Source organism: Dama dama, chromosome 18, assembly GCF_033118175.1.
Source record: "Dama dama isolate Ldn47 chromosome 18, ASM3311817v1, whole genome shotgun sequence".
In the NCBI taxonomy this organism is placed as follows: domain Eukaryota; kingdom Metazoa; phylum Chordata; class Mammalia; order Artiodactyla; family Cervidae; genus Dama; species Dama dama.
In genome coordinates, this window is record NC_083698.1 from 41,630,247 (window position 1) to 41,651,878 (window position 21,632).

The 21,632-nt window shown below is 40.4% G+C and overlaps 2 protein-coding genes across 4 annotated transcripts in view; one reads left to right on the top strand and one right to left on the bottom strand.

Moving 5' to 3' along the window:
- GSAP (gamma-secretase activating protein) overlaps positions 1-2,688 on the top strand; it is a 91,327-nt gene extending 88,639 nt beyond the window's left edge. Inside the window, exon 31 of the mRNA XM_061165169.1 lies at positions 97-2,688. Within this exon, the coding sequence (XP_061021152.1) occupies positions 97-188 (92 nt within the window). The 3' untranslated portion in view covers positions 189-2,688. The remainder of the gene's footprint in view (positions 1-96) is intronic.
- The window catches only part of CCDC146 (coiled-coil domain containing 146), a 135,606-nt gene continuing 116,644 nt past the window's right edge, over positions 2,671-21,632 (bottom strand). For 2 of the 3 annotated variants that reach the window (XM_061165165.1, XM_061165167.1), the window contains 10 exons: positions 20,570-20,665; positions 19,473-19,643; positions 16,211-16,299; positions 15,956-16,120; positions 14,509-14,733; positions 12,735-12,963; positions 9,237-9,365; positions 8,566-8,703; positions 4,636-4,884; positions 2,671-3,152 (listed from right to left, as the gene is read on the bottom strand). In XM_061165165.1, coding sequence (XP_061021148.1) covers positions 2,949-3,152; positions 4,636-4,884; positions 8,566-8,703; positions 9,237-9,365; positions 12,735-12,963; positions 14,509-14,733; positions 15,956-16,120; positions 16,211-16,299; positions 19,473-19,643; positions 20,570-20,665 — 1,695 coding nt within the window. In that variant the 3' untranslated portion in view covers positions 2,671-2,948. The remainder of the gene's footprint in view (positions 3,153-4,635; positions 4,885-8,565; positions 8,704-9,236; positions 9,366-12,734; positions 12,964-14,508; positions 14,734-15,955; positions 16,121-16,210; positions 16,300-19,472; positions 19,644-20,569; positions 20,666-21,632) is intronic. The other variant, XM_061165166.1, reaches the window with a different exon arrangement.

The following is a 21,632-nucleotide window of genomic DNA, read 5'->3' on the forward strand; positions in this document are numbered from 1 at the left end:
GGATATAAAATAACTATGATTTCAGTGAGTTGTAGGCACAATATTATAAATGTTCTGTGACCTCATAGTAACTCTTTTCTCTCTTTTTCCTTTCAGCTCTATATGCTTTTGAAGGACATGACAATGTGGATGCAAAGTTTGTAGAGGAAGCAGCTCTGAAACACACCGCAATGCTTTTAGGATTATAAAGAGAAAATACAGTTATATCTGCTTCCAATATTTTAATCTTGCTTATTAGCTCCATTCTCATTAGGAATTCTTTAGCAATGTTTTAAATTGGCAACCAAAGTCAGAGTACCTTGTTGAGCCATCTGAAGGTCAGTTTGATACTTTGTTCAGCTAGAACTAAACCACTGTGTTTCATCCCATTTTGAACAGCAGATGAACAGTCAAGTGTAGAGAAATGACAGCCTGCCCAAGGAGGTATGCAATAGTGTAAATTCTTCCAAGTGATTGATCCTCCTAGTACTCTCATAGGCCAAAAGTTAGCTACTGTTATACTCTGAAATAAAATATGCTTCAAAAATGTAGGAACAGTGCTTAGAAAAACAAAAATTAGATGTGTCATTGAAATGAGTATGTGACAAGCAGAAAAATTAAAAGTTGCAGAAAAGCTCTATTGGAAAGAGGATACTTGTTTAAAAAACTAAATTTAAACAAAGTAAGATCTATTAATCCCAGTACAGAATAATTTGTAGAATACAAAAATATGTGCATACATAGATTAGAATTTGTCTTTGTGAAGGTTCAGATGAAACTGTGTTTAATATTGTAAAGTGTTTTTTTATATTTATAAAACTTTGATTTAGCAATACCTTATCATTTAAAAAAAACACTGAAAGTTTTAGCCTGACTCCTTTGTTCTTTGAACTTTTCCTTTTCATTCCTATCAAGAGTCATGAGTCCATGAACATGTTCCCCAACCCCATGAAGCCTAATGGGTTTTCTTTTTTATCCCTTTCTCTTCTACAGTGACATTCTGACCATAATATAGTTGCTTCCTGTAAAAAGCCCATGACCCTTTACTTTTGTCTCTTTACACCGTTTCCCTCAGTGAACTTGTAAAATTTTAGTATATGTGCTGCCGAAGCGAGCACATGAACTTGCAAAATTTTAATGATTACAAACATCACTAGCTGGTGTAACAATTCAGCTTTTCTAAAATCATCATTGTATTCTAAAAATTATCCTTACAGAATTTCCCGTTTTGGTTAAGTATTTCATGGTCACTGAGGCTCAAAATCTTGGAGCCATATCAGCAAGGCGGTGCTGATTTTTCCTCCTGATAAGGTCACTATTTTTCATTCCCTACGCTTTCCTTTTCTCACCGGGGTTGTTTCTGTTGCTTTCTGAAGTCTAATTCATCTGACACATATTTGAGATAAACACTAGTTTGATCCTGTCGCCACTTTCCTCATAATCCTTCAAGCACTTGGCATTTATTACAGGATAAATTCCAAACTCCTTGACGTTCAAGATCTCCCATATCCTGGCTTCATACACTTCCCTGGTACTAGTGTTCCCTTCACACCACACTGGCTCACTGGGCCTGGAGCACGGCTTTTGTCTTCTTACTTCCAAGTCTTGCTCAGGTTATTTCCCCCACCTGGAATTCCCCTCCACTTATTAAAATCTTATTTATGCTTAAGGGCCAGATAAAAAGTTGCATCTGAGTGATTGATCCCTGGTCATTCCAATGCAGAGTGGTATCTCACTCTCTAGACCTGTAGCATTGTTGTAATATTTAAGCATTCAAACCTTTCTGATTTTTAAAAATTATTTTTCCTTTTGATATTGTTATACCTCCTATGTGTTTGTTTTTTGAATCCCTAATTACTGATCCTACAGCACAGCAGCTGTGTGTTAAGTATGCAGTATTTTCTGGCATTAACCACAGCTTATACAGCATCACTTATAGGCACTCCTAAGGAATTGCTTTTTAATGATTTCACAAAGAAGTCAGGCGGATTCAGGACTCCTAGATTGAGGAGGAGATTCAGTCTATAGATCCAGTCTATCAGGTGGGGGCTTGGCACAGATTTTGTTTGATTTAGCAAAACAAACGAATGTGATACTTCTCACTCCCAGAGTAGAGAAATTAAATCTGTAACTGATATCAATTTGAAATTACAGTAGTTTGAGCATATTAATGAGTGGAAAAACCACAGGCTTCAAATCTACTTGTGTACTTTTATATGAGAAAGTAAACAGAATCATGAAAGTATATTTGGGTGCAATACAATACAGAGTAATGAAATAAGTGAAACTGGCCTCATTTTCAACTCTTTCACATGCAGAGTTATAAATATTTTCATTGAAATTTTGAAAGATCTGGCATCAAAAGAAAGTAATCACAAGTATATTTGCCTGTAATATTGTGGAAAATCTAGTTTATAAGAAAGGTAAAATAGGGCATGATTGTTTTTGTGCAAAAGGATTCTTTATTTGTAAACAGAATCATTTATAATGTCACTTTAAAAAAGACAAGGTCCTTTACTGCTTTTCACTCAGTTTAGATTTACCAACATCAACTTTCAATACAGCTATTTACTTAACAAAGTGAGTTATGCCCCTGTGATACTTGGGATATTCTTCTTTTAAACTATTTTTTTTCTTTCTCTTTAAAGTGAGTATATTGAGCAGGGCCTCCTTTTCTTTCTGTAATAAAGACCACTGCCAATTTCTGTACTTTGTTGAAAAGGTATTTATTTTTATTGCATTTTATAGCACTCAGACTACTATATATTTATGAAATGTAATCAAGAGATGGAGTGAAAAAGAAAAATCGATGAGTGTGAAAGGAAGGAAGTATATTTTGTTGTCTGTTGGGTAATTGTGGATACTGTATTTGTTTGTAATTTAGGGCTATTTGCTGACATTTTCCAGCTGTGGATATGAAGAAGCCTGGTTGAAGTATCTCCTTCAGAAGCCTGGGTTGGTTCACATGTTCAGATTTCAATCGGCTTTATAACAGGTTTCCTTATGTGTCTCATGTTGGCCCCAGGTTCACTGGGTTTGAAAGGAGCCAGAGCGCCATACGGCTTTGGCAGAGGAAGAGTGGCCTCTGCCTCTGGGATGTAGGCATTTGGACGCTGCTCCGCAGTTGTGTAAACACCATTGGGCAGCTGGCGAGTTTCAGCTTCCAAGAACTCCTGCAAAGAATGATTTATCCTTTTCAGTTTTTGAAAACAGTGGTTAAGTCACTTCATCCCCAGGGCCCATCAGACACAGCTGGGTCTGAGCACCCCTTGGCTATGCTGGCCAACATTCCAAGGGACCAAAGGGTGTGAGGGTAGAGTCACCAAACCCACACACATCCCCACACACATTTCCTCTCACTAGAGTGACCCATGTGGCTCAAGCATCACTCCGTTCCTGGGGTTTAGGGTTGACCACAAACTGGTTGATAGGGCCTAAAGTCACCACATTCCAAGCTCAGTATCTTACGTTGCTGCTGCTGCTGCTAAGTCACTTCAGTTGTGTCCGACTCTGTGCGACCCCATAGGCGGCAGCCCACCAGGCTCCACCGTCCCTGGGATTCTCCAGGCAAGAACACTGGAGTGGGTTGCCATTTCCTTCTCCAATGCATGAAAGTGAAAAGTGAAAGTGAAGGTGCTTAGTCGTAAGCACTAGTTATTTCCATCTCTGTGACAAAGGCAGGATAATCTATTTCATTTGGTAGGTCACTGGTGAGCAAATGGTACAAAGGAAGAGATAGGAGTAAAATAGAATCAGAGGAGAGAAGAGGTCAGCAGCTTGCTTTGAGCCTCAAGATTCTACCTGTGTTTCTGGAAAACAGGAATCTCTTATAGCATTAAAAAGAACTTGGGGGAAAAAATGGAGACAGGCAAATGACAGCTGGGACACCACAGGTAAAAATCTGAATGCCTTCAAAAATACAATCCTAGGCAGTGAGTGTAAGAATGATAAGTCAGACCCTATTTTCAAGAATTCTCAGTATGTGTTTGGAATACACTTTTTTCTCGGCTTAGGGAGTGAACAGTGATCTTCTGGGGATGTCCGCCCCATAGTCAAGAGTAAGTTGTAGGTCTCTTTTGAAAGAGATGCCTAATTCCACTCTCAGATTATTGAAAGGTCGTGGGAGTAGGAAGAAGAGCTGGACACAGAGCTCCTAGGTGGAGTCAGTGATAGAGTTAGGTCATTGGTGGGAGAAGAAGGGTGGCGCTGGAGTTATCGCTTCTGCACCAAATGCAGAGTCTGCAGAAACTTGTGATGAGCATATGCTTGAGGCCTCACAATATGCTGTGGTGGCCGCAGCAGATGGACATCGAAGAGTAAGGTATGGTCTGAGCAGGGCTGCAGAGACAGAGACTAGAGATCTAAGATAAAACCAATGCCAGCATGGTCATTGCCATGCCAGTGGGGGGCCTGGCATGGGACGTGGTGCTTGCCAAATGTTCTCCCGGGAATATTCTGATGCTTTACACTGTTGTACTTTGACTACCTACATAATAGCTTAAAAAAGCAAAGCTTCTCTCTAATGAGTTGTTAGGACTCTGTGTACAGTGGAGTAGAAAAATTTCATGTATTTTGGGAGGATTGACAACCCCTGAAACAGCCCTTCCTGGCACCCTTTACAAATGCAATGTAGGAAATACAGAAGCCATAGCTTACCCGAGACTTTTCAGCGATGGCCAAGGCATACATTTCTTCATCTCGAAGTACTTTCAACCATTCTCTCTCAATGTCTTTATTGAGGGGCAGACCCTTTTCCATCCTAGAATTGCAAGTGAAGATGAACTGTTCCTTCTCCTTCACTTCCTTTTGGAGTTCAATGGCCATAGCTTGTTTCATGGACAGCTCAGCAACAAGAGCCATCATTTTTTCAGTAGCATCTTTGATCTTTTTCTGGTAGCCATTCATCTAGGATTAAAAAGTCCAAGGCTTAGCCTATGTATACACTCCATGAAGACAGGCTACTGGTTGGTTGGGATAGTGGGTGGCATTTTTGCCTGAAGAAGGGAGAGGTTAAATGGGAATTCACAGAGATTAATCACTGGAGGACAGCTCAGAGATTCAGCCCAACACTCTGGCTGTGAAATAAGGACAAGGAGGAGGGAAAAGAAAGAGATCTGTTCATCTAGTCAATGGATTTCCAGGTGGGTAGAATTGAGGGGAATAGTTTAGTGTCTTCATATTTAAGAGGTGGTAAGAACAAGGGAAAGGATATTCTTGATGTCTAAGTTTTGACCTGATTTTGCCTTCTTACTAGTTTGCTACTTATCCAGGGGGCAGAATCTGATAGAATGGAACTGTATTAGTTATTAATACACTGACTTAAATAAGATAATCAGCATCTGTGATGATTTTTAATAGAAGCTATTACCCTTCAACATGTATGTTTTATTGATCATAGTTCCAAGGATGCATCATTATGAGGTCATAAGCAAGCATGAGCTGAACTGGGCTATCTGGACAGTAATTTGAAATGCAATATTCCTAGTTGTGTGTGTTAATGCGCATGTGCTTACCTTTTCCTATAAGCTATTTATCATTGAATTAAAGAACCAAAGAATTAAAAGATAAGACTAAGTGGAAAATTTGATTTTAAAGGACAGAAAAGAAGTAAAAGTTGGAATTGGTGGTTCCTCTAAGCTTTCTGGCCCACTGCATGGCCTTTCAGTGTGGCTGTAGCCCTGGTGGGGCAGTAAGAGATGACTCCTCCCACCCGCCAACACTCACTATTGTATTATTTTGCCTTAGTATTTCTTCATATCCTTTCACTACTGACATCATAGTATAAATGTATTTGGTTATAGCCTGTCACAGGAACGTATTCTTCATGGGGACAAGGACTATTTGTTTTACTCATAATGTTCCCAGTGCTTAGAATATAGGAGGCAAAATTAAAACTGAATGTTTGTTGAATGAAGGAATGAATACATTCTTAGTCTATTTTAATTGCTCAGTCCTTTGAACCAAGGTAACTTGAGACACAAATGTGAGCTTCCAAAAACTACACCCTACCTCAAAACACTTTCTTCCCTAGAGTATATACTGATTTATCAGTACATTTGCTTACAGAAACGTTGCTGCTGGTGATTTAACTTTCCTCTGAAAATATAATGACCAATTATTATGTGCAAACATTGTCTCTTTAATGGAATAGGGAATATAATCTTTTTTTTTTTTGGTTGTACTGGATCTTCGTTGCTGCACGCAGGCGTTCTCTAGTTGCAGTGAGCAGGGGCTACTCTCTAGTTGTGTTGCCTGGGCTTCTCATTGTGGGGGTTTCTCTGTTGTGGAACAAGGGCAAGGCTTCAGTAGTTGTGGCACACAGGCTTAGTTGCCCCATGAAATGTAGAATCTTCCCAGACCAGAGACTGAACCAGTGTCCCTTATAGTGGCAGGCAGATTCTTAACCACTCTACCATCAGGGAAGTCTGGGAATATAAAGTTTTATAACTCTTCTATGCTGCACTAATTTTCAGGAAGCATAATTTGAATAAAAGTGATAGGCATTCAAAGCTTCAATTATGAGTCATTATCTCTTTTAAATGTCATTAATTAATCAGCCATTGCACACTTGAGTGTGTGTATAAGTAACCTACCTCTCTTCTCCTCCAAAAAAAAAAGGGGGGGGGGGGATGGTGTTATTCTAGGTTCTCTAAGTCTTTGCTGAAATTTCCCATTTTCTGTTCATTTGGGAAACTTGTAAGAGGAGCCATGAGCTCTCCAGGCGAGATGAGAGATGAGCTATGCAACTTTGCTAAGCACCTGCAAGGGGCCAGGCCATTTCTGCTCGACTGTGTGATGCTTGCCACCACGTTAGCTGATATCACACCCTTTTCACAGATCAGTAAACTGAGTTTTAAGATTATGTATATTTCTCAAGATCACTTGCTAGTGTTGGTAAATCACAGATCTGGGAATCTGAATGTCTTATCTTCCAACTCTGCCTACTATGAAGAGGTTATTTTAAATGGAGGAGGATGAAAGCCAGGTAGAGAGCATGGAAGGTGGGGAAAGGAAAGGGGAGATAAATCATGAGGACAGGACTTAGATCTGCTGGAACCTTCCTGGCCACGTGTATGGTCTCGTCAGCTCCAATTTGTGTTACTCTGGCTTTCCAGTTGACCACTGGAGAGACTGCCATCAGCTTTGACAAGCCAACCCTAAGCAAAACCAACTTCCCCCACAGAAAGGGAAATTCATTTCCCAAAAGAAAAGAAGGCAACATTTAAAGAAACTCTAGATACGCTAATTCAGGCTAAGTTTATGAGCTTAAAAAACTTTCTTAAAGGTTTCTTATTTTATGAGGTAAAGCTGAGATTTGCACAAGTGCTGCAGTCCATTAGTGGAAGTGATTAGAGCAGAAGAGGAAAAACCAAATAAAAGTGGCCAAGAAGGCTTCAGATCTACAATAATATAGTGTGCCAGAACTGTTTCTTAAACAAAACTGTCAACTTATTCAATAAATGTGTTTCTAGAGGATGCGAGGCATCCGGAAAACAGAATAAGAAAGAACCACTGCCCTCAGGAGCCCGCAGTGGGGGGCATGGTGTCGTTGTTATCTGTGGTATCTTCTTAACGGTTTCCTCCCTTTTGCAATGTGTGGACATTGGGTCTTTCCCCTTTTGCACACAGCAGCTCGAGTAACTGTTGCTGACTGAATAAAACCCTGAGCTGTCACAGAAGGATTCTCCAAGGGGCTGGGGAGGCCAGGCAGGCAGCAGACCCTCTGACTCCAGACAGTGTGAAGTCCTGCTGCAAAGGCAGTGCAAAGCCTCCCTCCTCTCGGTATAGCTTCCAGTCTCTGCCTGACCCCTCAGCTTTGGGTCAGAAGCCCCGGTATATTAAGCTTAGGGAATGAGGAAGCTCAGCGTTACTGGCCTTTCCTCACTAGTGGGGCCTGGTGGCAGCTCTGCCCCGTGGTGCTGTGTGACTGCTGTTCTCTTTAATGGTTCCCTTCCATTCTGGGGGGCTTCCCTGGTGGCTCAGTGGTAAAGAATCTGCCTGCCAATGTAGGAGACGTGGGTTCAATCCCTGGGTCAGGAAAATTCCCCTGGAGAAGGAAATGGCAACCTACTCCCAGTCTTCTTGCCTGGGAAATCCCACGGACAGAGGCGCTTAGCAGGCTGCAATCCATGGGGTTGCAAAGAGTCAGACACGACTCAAGAGACTAAACAACACGCTGCTGGGATCTGGCTGCTTCTGGATTTCGGCAATTCCCATGCAAACTACTGGATGTGTGAGGCCCTCCCTTCACAAGAAAGTAGAAAGGATTTAACATGGCACATGAAATGTGAAGATAATGATGGTTATTTTTGAGTACGTACTCTGTTAAGTGAAATTTGTGTACTGTCATTGAAAGGCTTAGAATTTCCCATTATAATGAGAATTCATTCAGGGAAACAAGACTGAAACTTACCTTGGGCGATTCTCTAAGAGTCATCTTTACAGTTTAAATTTTATTTCTTTGTATTTCTCTAGTCATAAAGCCTCACCTCTCCAGGGCTTTTCTCAGTAAATGAAGCCATCTATGGAGAATGAGGGTGATAGAGGAGGAAGAGCAGAAGAGAGAGGGCAGGGACTTGGGCAGACCTTCTTAGCTAAGAGTAGTGTGTCCTGCTTGCAGGCCTGCGTCTTGCTGTAGAGCCTGTCTGTGAGCCGGGAGACCTGTTCATAGATGAAATCCTTCTCCAGCAGCTTCTCCTCCTTCTTGGCCAGCTGTAGTTCCAGCTACAGTTAAAAAGAATTTCAAAGGGAGAAAAAAAGTCATGCAAGTCAAAATCTTCCCTAATTAGAGTACTATTCCCCCTCTCCCCCAGTGAAAACCCCTTGCCTTCATAACTCCAGAAGGTCTTCAGAACTGGACAAAGTCCAGACTTACCCTCTTCAACCTCCTCCATCCCCTCCCCTCACACGTGCTATGGAGTTCTTTCTCCCCATGGCAAAAAAATGCACCTCCATCTAGCTCCCATATTGTCATTCCTCTGCAGTGCTTCCATCAGAAAGACTAATTCATTTAAGATGCCAGAATTGCTCCTATGGGCTGTGAGACAGAGATGGGTATCTTGAAAGCACTCAAATTTTGCTTCTTTTGGCAACATCTAAAGTCAAGCTTAGCTTTTGTTACTAATTTACAATGAAAGGACTACATTAGTGACTGGAATCATGAGGGATTAATCTGCATAATGTGACACAGTACCACAGATAATCTGTGACAGTGATTAACAAGGGGATAACATGCTATTTTAAGAAAAGACATTTACCGCATCCACTTTTTTGATCATTTCTTCCTCACTCATATCTTTCCCTGGAAGTAAGCGTGTTCTGTTCTCTCCCTCGGGGTTTATAAACTTTTTCTCCAGGTCTTTTATTCTGTCTGTACACTGTGAAAACTATTAAACAAGAAAGAAACATTAACTTTGCTCAGTAAATCTTAAAGTCACATAGCCCAGGGTCTTTAGGGTCCTTCCAGGCACAGTTGGAAGGGAATTCTTAACAATCCTTCAGCTGTGACTCGGGGTGAGACAGTATTTCTTCTCACTCATGGTACCATGAGGAAGATGCCTGTTAATTGACTTTATTAATACAAACCAAGGTGGTGACTTCTGGGGCATCAAAAAAACAAGACTTTATAACCAGTCCTTTTATTACTTCCCATCTGTGTTATATTCATGAGATACTGCAGAGCTCTGACTATACACACCTGATCTCTTTATTGCATGCTGTTACAGGGGCCAAGGTAGACAGCACACAGGGTAGACAACACACCAGACTCCAGTTTAAATCCCTTTGCTGGCAATAGGCTTAATGGCCTACCAGAGAAGAGTGAAGTTCTTATTACTAGGTGAACACAGTGCACAGTCTGTGAGGAATAGCCTGAACTATTTGTATTTTTTTTTGGTAAACACCCAATATATTGTTTCAAGTATCAACTATATTTGTTGACCCTGAGACTTTGGAGGTAGATGAAGAAATACAGAAATTCCCAAGGAGGAGTGGCAGCTAAACCTAGCTGTTTTATAGGGAGAGATGTTTAACACAGTAAAAACCAAGAGTCATCACTTTTAGCTTTTCTACTGAAAATCTGTATAATCTCAAGCAAATCATTTATCTTCTCTAAACCTTAGTTTCCTCAACTGTCAAATGGGAAAATAAATCCCAAACTCATGGGATTGATCCATTAAAAGAGATAATACATTTAGAGTACTTGACAACATGTCCAAGAGTGATATAGGTAGAATTTAAAATTTTAAATTTATTCTTGTCCTCCCAGCAAAAAAGAATTTCAAATGGTGACATAAATATTTTTTTCTCTCTCCACACTTCCTAATTGCCCTTAATATGGAGTTAAAGTATCCTTGTATGTGTAATTAAGCATTTGTTGTATTTGTTATTAATAATATTTAATGTCTCCATGGTTAATTAGGGAATTAAATAGGAAAAAATATATGGTACTTGCTTATCAAAGTGGTACCTTGATTGATCTTATTTTCCCATGGGCTTGAAGAAAAACTGTTTTCTTTTTCTATATAAAATGGTGTTCTTATGTCCTAAAATAGTTCACATAACTTCTGAGAACCCTAAAAAGAGGCTATCATTATAAATAAAATATTGCAGGAAAATGTGACTCATGATAATCCTTGGATTAGACTGTTGGGCAATTAAAAACTGTTTCAAGGAACCAAAAAATTCAAACCTTAAGAGAATTCTGAAAATGATACAAAAAAGAGGAAGATTGAGGGGAGGAAAAAAGACCACAAAACACTGTCACCATAACAAACAACAGGATATGAGAGGGATCTGGCACTACATGGCAGGGGCTTGCCTGAAGTTCAAAACTTCACATCATATCCTTCAAAGGGCCCAAGTGATTAGTGCTGAGTATACAATTAAATAATTAGATGCAGTCTGAAGACTAAAGGGAAACTTTCTATTCAACTGTTCTTTAGCTTAGAACTAACTAAGATTGCCCCTGGGGGGCAATCTGGAATGGTGAGGCTGTGGAAGGGAGATGGTGGATGAAGGCTGGAAAGACAAGCCTGTGAAATGGAGCTAGGCTGGGGTGCTGCATGGGTCAATACACCTGGGTGACTGTTCCTAGTGGTGGGGTGGTCCTAAGAACTCTACTTGTCTGATACTCAATTTGAATTTCTTTGCATTTCTTTAACGTATCTTCCCACACTGGTGTCCCAATTCTTAGTAAAGTCAGTTTACAGACACAGACCTCACAGGAATGGCCTTGTGTCAGTGCGGGTGGAAAGAGGAGTGTGACACAGAAGTGGACCAGATGCTGTGTTTGCGATCTGAGGAGGGGATCCCCCAAATGAACCACTGATTGGAAGCAGGAGTTAGTTTGTGGGAGACCTGGGGGAGGCCTGGGGGCTGTTCCATCCAATCCATCTGACTCAGGGCTGCACTTATTGAAGAAGTGAATGGGAGAACATATAGCTAAAGAAACACTGGAATCAAAACCTTAGCATATTTGTGCAAAATGAAAGATCCTTTTGTCTATATAGCATATTACACATTCAAATGCCATGAAATAGTAGACGCATCAACCAATTTCATAAAGTCCTATAAATTTCCGTGACATGATTAAAAAAAAAAAATGACCCAGAACTGTGTCTATAGCATGAGCTAATGAAAATCATTTGCCTGTATACCTAGAAAAAGACCAGAAGGATCTCATCTAAATTTTTCATAAGTTTAATAGTAATTATATCTTAGGGATGTAATTTTTGCTTTAACTTTTTAACATGTTTTACAAAACTTCATAAGTGGAACTTGTCCTAATTTTATAATAAAAAAATCTGAAAGCAAACATGACTTTTTAGAAAACATAGGTTAAAATGTGTTCCTGCTACATTGAATCAATGGAAAAAATTTAGCCTCAATTGTTTTAGTTTTTTTTTCTTCTATTTTCACTAAGAAAAAAAGTATAATTATTACATAAGAAGAAAATAGCTTTATATTAATGGTTTTATTTATTGGCTATTTTGTGTTTAAATGCTATGACTTTATTCCACTTTTAAAAAACCACATCAAAGGCCACGTTACTAAATTACAGGGAAATTACAGGTGTTAACAAGGAGTCTATAGATGACTATCAATGTATAAGAAACAAAAATCTTGGCTCTAGAGAATAAGAGTATCAAAAATAAGAGAGCTAGATGGTCTGCAGGATCTTCCAGCAGGCTTCAAAAACATAACTATGTGGGTGGTGGTGGAAGCCTATCATCCTCCCAGGTGGTACAGTGGTAAAATATCCACCTGCCAATGCAGAGGATGTGGGGTTCAATCCCTGGGTCAGGAAGAGCCCCTGGAGAAGGAAATGGCAACCCACTCCAGTATTCTTGCCTGGGAAATCCCGTGGACATTGGAGCCTGGTGGGCTACTGTCCATGGTGTCAGCTACAGTCTAACATGACTGAGCACACACAGCAAAAGCCTGGATGACTCAAGTTTTGAGCTCTGAAGAAGCTGAGCTAGAGTTGAGATTTGTGAGGGTCTAAGTTCCAGGAAAGGCAGAAAGTGTTTCACCAGGGATTGAAAGACAGTCTATAGTTCAGATGTCTGAAGCACAGATTGTACCCTGGAGCAGCGTTCAAGGGCATTTGTGAAGAAGACATGTAACTCATGAGTTCTCCTAGGTACCAGGAGTAGCATGACTTGATTTACAGGAAAGAACTTATATGACATACAAACAAAGGAGGAAAAAAAAAGGCAAATGGCCCCAGGAATTGTCATGAGTACACGTCCCACCTGAATCTGGAGCACGGCTAAGTCAGCATCCAAGGCACTCTTGACTGGCAGTGATTTCCGGGTCACGTGAATCTGCCTTTGCTTCTCAGCAATCTTCAGCTTCAGGAATCGGATCTTCTCCTCCAGGACATGTAGTTCAATTTCTCCATTAAGCTTCATCTTCTCTTGGATATTTATTTTTTCGTAAAAAATGCACACTTCCTCTTCCCGCTCTATCAGTTGAACACCACTACAGTCAAATTAAAAGGCAAAGGCTGAGAGGATGTTGAGGCCACTGTTTTACTAGTCCCTGTGGTTCCCTCTGGATTTAGGTGCAAAATAACACATCAACATTGCATAATTCCAGAAGACAATAGATACTCACTGTTGACTTTCTGGTTAAACTCTACATTTTGAATTTTTCTGGGCATTAGACAGAGAGGGTTGTTTAGCATCTGGACTCTGAGCTAACTATGTTGTTGGCTGGCCGTAGTATATCTGCACGTCCCAAAGGTTTTCCCGGTGTGGGAAAGAATGTCACTTCGCACACACAAACAATGTGATCCCGGAGTCTGATTTTCTGCAGACCCTTTTCATGGGCCAGACTCGCCAGCCGAGATCTGGCCAGAAGTACCCAGGCAGGCAGCCAGGGAATGTGTTTCTTGCAGCTATTCTGCTCTCTACAATTTGCCAGACCCATTAGGCTCTTTCACAGTTAAATATTTCTGATGCACATTTCCCCATAAGCAAAATCCTGTCTTTTGAAATCATGCCAGGGGAAAGACCCCTCTTGAGGAGACTATGGGGAAAAAACAAGGTAAGAATTTTCTAATTCCAGCCTTACAGAACTGACCAGGGTCTGGGAGCACACTGCCTACATGCTTTGATTCGTGCCAGGAGCCACATAAGAGGACTTTCTTTTCCCAGAGAGAACACCTGCCAGCCCTTTGAAAAAGTTGTGTTCGTCAGGACCCTGAGGTTCTCCCCTGATACTGTCGGCATCTATTATCCCAAAGCAATCTTTAATTGCTTTTTCTTTCTTTCTCTCACCTCCCATGTGTGCACAGGGTTATATTTGGTTAATCTTAGCTCTGTGTTTCGTCTCACTTACTGTTCACTGGGTCATCTCCTGAGCTTCTTTAATCTCTTGACATCAGAAGCCAGGTGCGATGCTTTATCACCTTTTTTACTTTCAGGGCCCAGCACTTACACAGAACACAGCCTTACACAGAACAGCACACAATCAAGGTTTGATGAAAAAAAAAAAAAAAACAATGCCTGACATAATTACTACAGGGTTCTATAGTCTCAAATGCCAGATTTCTTAGAGCACAAGAAACTTGGGAAAACTGTTAAGTAGTAATCGACTAATATTATTATAGCTGGGAGAAGTAATGTTTCAAGAGTAACACCTCTTGAAGGTGATACTTACTTGCTGAGAAAATGTACTGGATGAATCATTTAATAAATCTGTCCCCAAAGTGAATATAAGATCCAAAGACTTGTTATTTATATCAGTTATTCTGAAATAATTTGATAGTATCCTAAATGGTAGCCTGAGAAAGGACTGTGATCTTTAAGCTAGCAGCTTCCCAAACCCTACTCTTGCCTGTCTCTCTTACGAGGACAAAGCGTCTTATTTTCAAGGAAAGCATACAGCCCCCCCTCCCCGCCTTGCAGAGGCTAATGACATCTAAGTGTCAAATGTCCTGTCAAGTCTACGTAGAAAAATGGGCAACATTTCTAAGTCAGATCTCTGGGTTCTTTACTCTCACATCAGGTTCCTGGTTTTCACCTTTCATTTCGACGCTGAACAGCTCTTTCGTATTTCTTTCGAAGCTGTACCATCTCCTCTTCAATCATTGTGATCATGTTGGCAAGTCTGTCGATATTATTTAGCTGGGCTTCTTTCTTCTCTTTCATTTCTTGAAGTTTTGCTACAATTTTGCACACATCGTTTTGCATGCTTTCTCTGATGGTAATGTTGTTGGCGTGCTTCAGCATAGAATTTTGTAGCTTTCTTTAAAAATAATGGGAAAATGGGTATGATTATAACTTCCTTTAGTTTCTTTAAAAACAATGAAGACTTCAGAGATAAACTATCAAAGTAGCTCTTGCCTTAGTATGTTCCTTGAAATGACAATAGTAATAGTAATGATGATATTCATCATGTCATACTCTTTGGAATTTCTGTAATTTTCCAAGTCTCCAACTTCCTCTAATCTGGACTAGGACATCTTTCCTTTGTGCCCCAAGAATCTGCTGTTCCCCTTTATCAAAGCAAGAGACTACAGTGATTCATTTACTGTTCTGTTGTCCCCAGGGGACTCTGCTGTCTTGAGGGTGAAGGTGGTTATATCTGACAATGTCCACTGGACCTAACGTAGTGCTTGACTTAATATGGCATCAGAATCAATGCCAAATGAATGCATGGCCTCTGGAAATGACATTTGCTTTCATGTAGGATGAGAACCGGATTAGGATGATAGCTTTGTCTTTTCGTACCAGTCCCCTCCCAGCTCTACGCCCACCTCCCTTCCACTACCCCCAAAACAAGAGCCTATTTTGTAATATCTTTAGAAAAGAAAACTGGGCAATAGTGGCCACCAGAAAAAGTTCAGGTTGTATAGATTCTATGAATCAGGGACTAAATACAGGTGGGAGAGTCCACCAGATCTTGTCACATGGTAAATAATAAAGTTTAAAAACAACCATTGGATTAATTCACTTAATAACAAAAAGTCCTATATAAAGGACTATTTCTATGGGTTAAAAAAAGTGGGCCCAGAGAGCTAGGATTACTTGCCCAAGGTCACACAACTAGTAAGTGGCAGGACTGGGATTTGAGTCTAGAAAAGTCACCTCTCTTAACAGCTCTGCTATACTGCCTCCCACAAGCATATTAGATACTAGGTTGGTTAATTAACATTTGATTGTCTTCTAACTTTAAATGCAGATTGTCAAATTTGTGCTTTTATTTCTAGATGAATAGATGAAAATAAAATGAGAATAGTTACAGATTTAGTTTTCCCCTCACTTAAAAAAAATACAGCTCCCAAGTAGAAGCACAAGGAATCACATTCAAAGGCTTAGCTTGTCAGCTCTAAAGCAAGCTATGTGAGCAAGGACTTTTCTAGTTTTGTAGAAGACTTGTTTTCTACTTTATCATCCCCAGGGTATTTTATCATTCAGTGACTCAGAAGAGAAACTTTTGAAAGGACAGTAGTTACTGTAAGACTTACCTTTCTTGAGTAACTGCACTATTTCTTAAAATCTCCAGTTCATTTAATGACATTTTATGCCTTTCTTTTATTTCATTGACTTTCTGGTGAGCTTTGTGAAGTAAGTTAATAAATTTGTTTCTTTCATTTCGAATAGTGTCATACAGTTTAGCAAACTCTCTGAGTCTGTGAAAACACAAGAATTTTTGAAACTTGTGAAATAAATATTTGTTTCCCTCTCTAAACTGACTAGATAAGTCCTCGAGTAATTTTTACCTCCGATGAATTTCACGTTTTTTCTTCCTGTGTATCCGGATTTCAAGATCCTTTGCTTTGATCTCCCTAACAATGTTGGTATATTTTTGCTGAAATATAAAAGTTAATTGTGAAATTTTTAAAAAGTCCACCACCAACAGCATGTGGGTATTCCCAGCCTCACCCCATCTCATAAGTATCCACTAAAGACCATTCTATCTTCATCACCTGGGCTGTGCAGATCACAGGGAAGAGGCGAGGGCAGGGACTGAAAACTACCTGGCCAGCTGAACTGAATTGCATTGACTAGGACAAAGGGTTCGCTAAAGGGCAGAAAGATCCAGAGAGGAGGGGGGAAAGGGGTCTGCCCAGGTTGGTCTGAGGAAAATTCAGGGAACTTTTCAAGAGCCAAAGAAAGATTACGGAAAGCACGATTGGGTTGGGTGAGTGAGGAATTTGTTAACGATAGTTAAGGGAGTGGGTTTGGAATCAGGCTTTGTTTTTTGTTTCCCTTTAACTGGAGGATAATTGCTTTACAATATTGTGTTAGTTTCTGCCATACATCAACATGAACCAGCCATAGGTTTACACATGTCCCCTCTCTCCTGAACATCCCTCCCACCTCAGCTCCCACCCATACCACCCCTCTAGGTTGTCATAGAACTGTTGTGAATTGAAGCCTCAATGATTTTTGGTGAGAGACGGAAGTCATAATTTTATTTTTGTTTATGTATTTATTTTTGGCTGCGGTGGGTCTTAGTGGCGGCAGTCAGGATCTCTGTTGCAGCACGGTTTGTCTCCAGTTGCCCGGCCGGGGCTCCAGAATGCGCAGGCTCCGTACTTGGGGCGCAAGCGCTCTAGGGAGCAGGCTCCGGGGAGCCCCGGCCTAGGTCCCTCCCACCCGCTCCCACATGTGGAATCTTCCTGAACCAGAGCTCAAACCCGCAAACCCGAGCTCAGACTAACCCTGCATTGGAAGGTGGATTCTTCACCACTGGACCACCAGGGAAGTCCCTGAAACCTTGATTTTAAAGCACCTTTCCGTTATTTTGTACGGTGGGTGTTTTTTCCTACAGAATGAAGCGCTATGCTGAGACCAGCCCCATAAGGAGGTAAGAAACAGATTCCACACAAATATTTTAAAAGACAGCAGTTATTGTTTCTAAAGTCCTCAAGATATACCAAGTGCTAAAAGAACTAGTACGTCTTCAAATCTAAAGATGTCGTGTCTCTCATCTAGGGTGAGAAATGTATTCAAAGAAGTACAGAATTTTGCTGGTAGAAACCAGTTTCTGCTGGCCTAAGGACTGTGAGAGCAATTCCCATAAAAGAAACTGGGCATCTAAGTAACTGTGTCTATGAAGAATTAAAGAGATGTAAAATGTAGTTATCCACTCCGTACTTGGGGCTGATAGCAACGTTGACTTTCTTTGTCCCTTCATCTTTTATCTTAGGGATGTAGATGAGAGGTGAAAATAAATGATAAGATTGACTGATCCTTATGGAAAGTATAGTGTATTACCACTGTTTAACAGATTAATCCCCAGTGCTCAGAATACTTCCGGGAAACAATATTTTTCCTTTATTGATTTCCATATTTCAAGAGAAAGAATTGATCTCCTTTGAGAGCAGTTAGCTAAATTAGCCAATTTAGTCATGAGATTTGGCAGACATAGATTAGTCACACATGGGTAACACATGTATCAGGTTTTGAGGTTAATTTAAAAATTGTCTAGTTCATGAAACAGATCCATGCTTCTTGTAACAAGTATCCTGTTCCTTATTTCTTTCCTCTTCCTCCTCCCCTCTGCCACGCTTTTCCCTCAGGCTGCCTTCTTTTCCCGGTTCCTCCCTGGCCACTGTCTTTCTTTTTTTTTTACGGAAACTCCCTGAACTCTACTGGGCTTTGCCTGAGCTTCTGGGACAAACTGGATCCAAACTGTTCAACGGGGATTAAGTGACCTTCACCGCCTGACCTCTCCTCTCGGGTCTCACTATTTGACACTTTCCCCATCTTCCCATGCCCCAACCATGCTAAACTTTTAGTTTCTCTCTCTCAGATATTCTGGGGTGGTGGGGATGTGGCAATAAACAGTTAAAGGGCAGTTTGAATAGTTGGCTATGGGTTGTGTGATGCAGATCTTTACCTTAGTTTTCTCTCATCTGTATTTACCCTCATGGCTCAATAACGCTCTTTTGTGCATTCTTTCCAAAAAATAAGATAGAAATGCCACCCTGTGTGAATGCTTGCTCAGAATTAAACAAAGCTGCACTCAGAAACAGCCAGCATCTGGGTCACATGGTAAATTTAGGTATTCTACTTGGGTAACATGTCATATCATTTTTAAGAAGAGTTATATACTTTTTATTTTTAGTTTTTGGGGTGGTGGGTCTTTGTTGCTGTGTGTGGGCTTTCTCTAGTTGCAGCGAGTGGGAGCTGCTGTTTCTTGTGGTGCCCAGGCTTCTCATTGCGGTGGCTTCTCTCTTTGTGGAACACCAGCTCTAAGTGTGTAGTCCTCAGTGGTTGCAGCACGCGGGGTTAGTTGCTCTGGGGCACATGGGATCTTCCTGGACCAGGGATGGAACCTATGTCTCCTGCATTGGCAGGTGGATTCTTTACCACTGGACCACCAGGGAAACTCCATAATAATTTTTAAAAGAAGGTCTCTGGACACAATCCTTATGTGGAATCAACGATTGTAATGTTAGGATTTTAGCTGTGATAGAAAGATTGTTTTGCTCTTGTTTCATTGTTGATTTTGTTTGGGGATGTTGCACTGGGTCAGCTCTGGTACTTGGTCAGGAGCCCAGGAAAGGCATAGGGTGAAACAGTTACTAAAGGTAACTGTCCTCACATTGTTTTAAATGATGCTGACTTGATGAACTTGGGAAGGAGAGTGGTTTGATGCTGTGGCTCCTGAGTTGTTCTGGGTAAATCATGATGGACTGTGCGATGATGGTGAATCACAGACACCTGTGCCTTTGGGCCTGTCAGCCGTTTCGCCTGGAGGTACCCACCTTATTCTTACTGAAATTGTCATCTGTTCAAATCCTCTGCTCATTGTCATTGAGCTAATTCTTTTCCCCTCTTAGATGGTTGACTGTTGCCAGCTGAATCCTGAGACTGTTTTTCAATGCATGGTTGAGTTTTGTTTAGGGAAGCTGTGTAGTCACTGAACTTGAAAGGGACTTAAAGTCATAGTTTTCTAATGAACATTGTATTAACATGAGGCTACCCTGGACTGTTGTGGTAATTAATGAATGGTTACAAAAATGCAGTTACCTGAGCTTTCAGGAAATCCTTGGATTTTTGCTCCTTCTCATCAATTTTGATTTGAGTCATACGGACAAGGTTGAATACCAGTTCTTGAATGTTTTCTTGCTCCTTTAAAAGCTTGTTCTCCTCAGCAAGTTGCTGTTCTACTAACTTAGACTCAGCTTCTGATAGGATTTTCTTTTGGAAAAACACAAATATTATAAAGTATTTATTTGAAGGAACACACTAAGGCCCTTGGACTGCAAGGAGATCCAACCAGTCCATCCTAAAGGAGATCAGTCCTGGGTGCTCATTGGTAGAACTGATGTTGAAGCTGAAACTCCAATACTTTGGCCGCCTGATGTGAAACTCCAATACTTTGGCCGCCTGACTCATTTGAAAAGACCCTGATGCTGGGAAAGATTGAGGGCAGGAGGAGTAGGGGACGACAGAGGATGAGATGGTTGGATGGCATCACCGACTCAATGGACATGAGTTTGAGTAAACTCCGGGAGTTGGTGATGGACAGGGAGGCCTGGCGTGCTGTGGTTCATGGGGTCGCAAAGAGTCGGACACGACTGAGCGACTGAACTGAACTGAACTAAGGCCAGTATCTCAGACTAGTTTTAAAATCTTCTATATAGAGTTTATTTTATTAAAACACAAAAAGTAACTCTGCTGCCTTAGTACCAAGTATTTATCTTATAAAAAGAAAGTGCAAACATGATAGCATAGAACTTTTTCTTATTCAGACTGTATTTTCAAGTAAATTTTTGAAGAGAAATAAAAGCATGTTTTACTTGGACAGTGGTTTTGAATAAACAAAATTTGAAATTGGATATTGGTGAAATAATGCATTTATTATTTATTTTGAATCAGTAGGCTTTTTACTTTAAACTCTCATGAATTTGTATAATTTTTTTTTGCTAGCTCAAACATATTTTTTTTCCTCCTCGAAAATTTTAATGTGGGTTTGAGTGGACTTTGCGATAAAGAAACAGACTCATATTGGGTAAGATCATACTCTCTTTGACTTTTCTACTAACGAGGTTTCATGGAACACAGTTAAAAACACAGCTTTGCATTAGTCATTCTTAGAAATTTAAGTGAAAGTTGATATTAACCTGCTGGGTTAAATTCCTCTTAGCTACTTCAACTTCCTTGTGGAGTTCTCGCCTTCTCTCAGATAATGTAGAATCATCTTTAGGAATAGCTTCAATCTGGAAATCAGAATTTAAAACAGGTATTATACAAGAAAGAGATTTTCAGTGTCCTGTAGTCAACCCCATCATGAACCTTTTGAAAATGGTGGGCAAATTATGATTCTCACTCTTACAGGAAACTGCTTATCATGCTGAATATTCTTTGTAAAGTCATGGTAAATTGAAATATGAAGATTTGCAAGAGATTTGTAATTCACCAGCTGCAAATATTCTACTTCTTATTCATTTGGAAATAAAAACCTTACCACTAATAGTTGCTAACATTTATAGAGCATGAGTGTGTGTTAAACAAAGTTCTAAGTGCTTATGTGTATTCTGCTGCTGCTGCTGCTAAGTCGCTTCAGTCATGCCCAACTCTGTGCGATCCCATAGACGGCAGCCCACCAGGCTCCCGTCCCTGGGATTCTCCAGGCAAGAACACTGGAGTGGGTTCCATTTCCTTCTCCAATGCATGAAAGTGAAAAGTGAAAGTGAAGTCGCTCAGTCGTGTCTGACTCTTCACGACCCCATGGACTGCAGCCTACCAGGCTCCTCCGTCCATGGGATTTTCCAGCAAGAATACTGGAGTGGGGTGCCATTGCCTTCTCCAGCTTATGTGTATAGTCTTATTTAATTCTCATAATCACCCCCATTAGGTAGGTAATATTATCTCCAGTTGTACAGATGGCAATGAGGAACAAAGACATTTAAGCACCTCGCCATGGTGGTATACGTGTGAACCCAGCAGTCAGACTCAGAGCCCATGGTCTTAACACTGTATTTTACTACCTCTTTAATGACTCAGCACTTTGGAAACATGTATTCAAATGATATTTTTTGTATCAATACTTACCTGAATTCATTTATGAAATACTATAAGGAAAAATGGGAATTATTAAGAACAGAATAGTTGTCTACTCTGTAGTAGTTTGAGTACCTGGAAAGTTGTTATACAAAAGAAAACTCTCTTTTTTGTTGATACTTG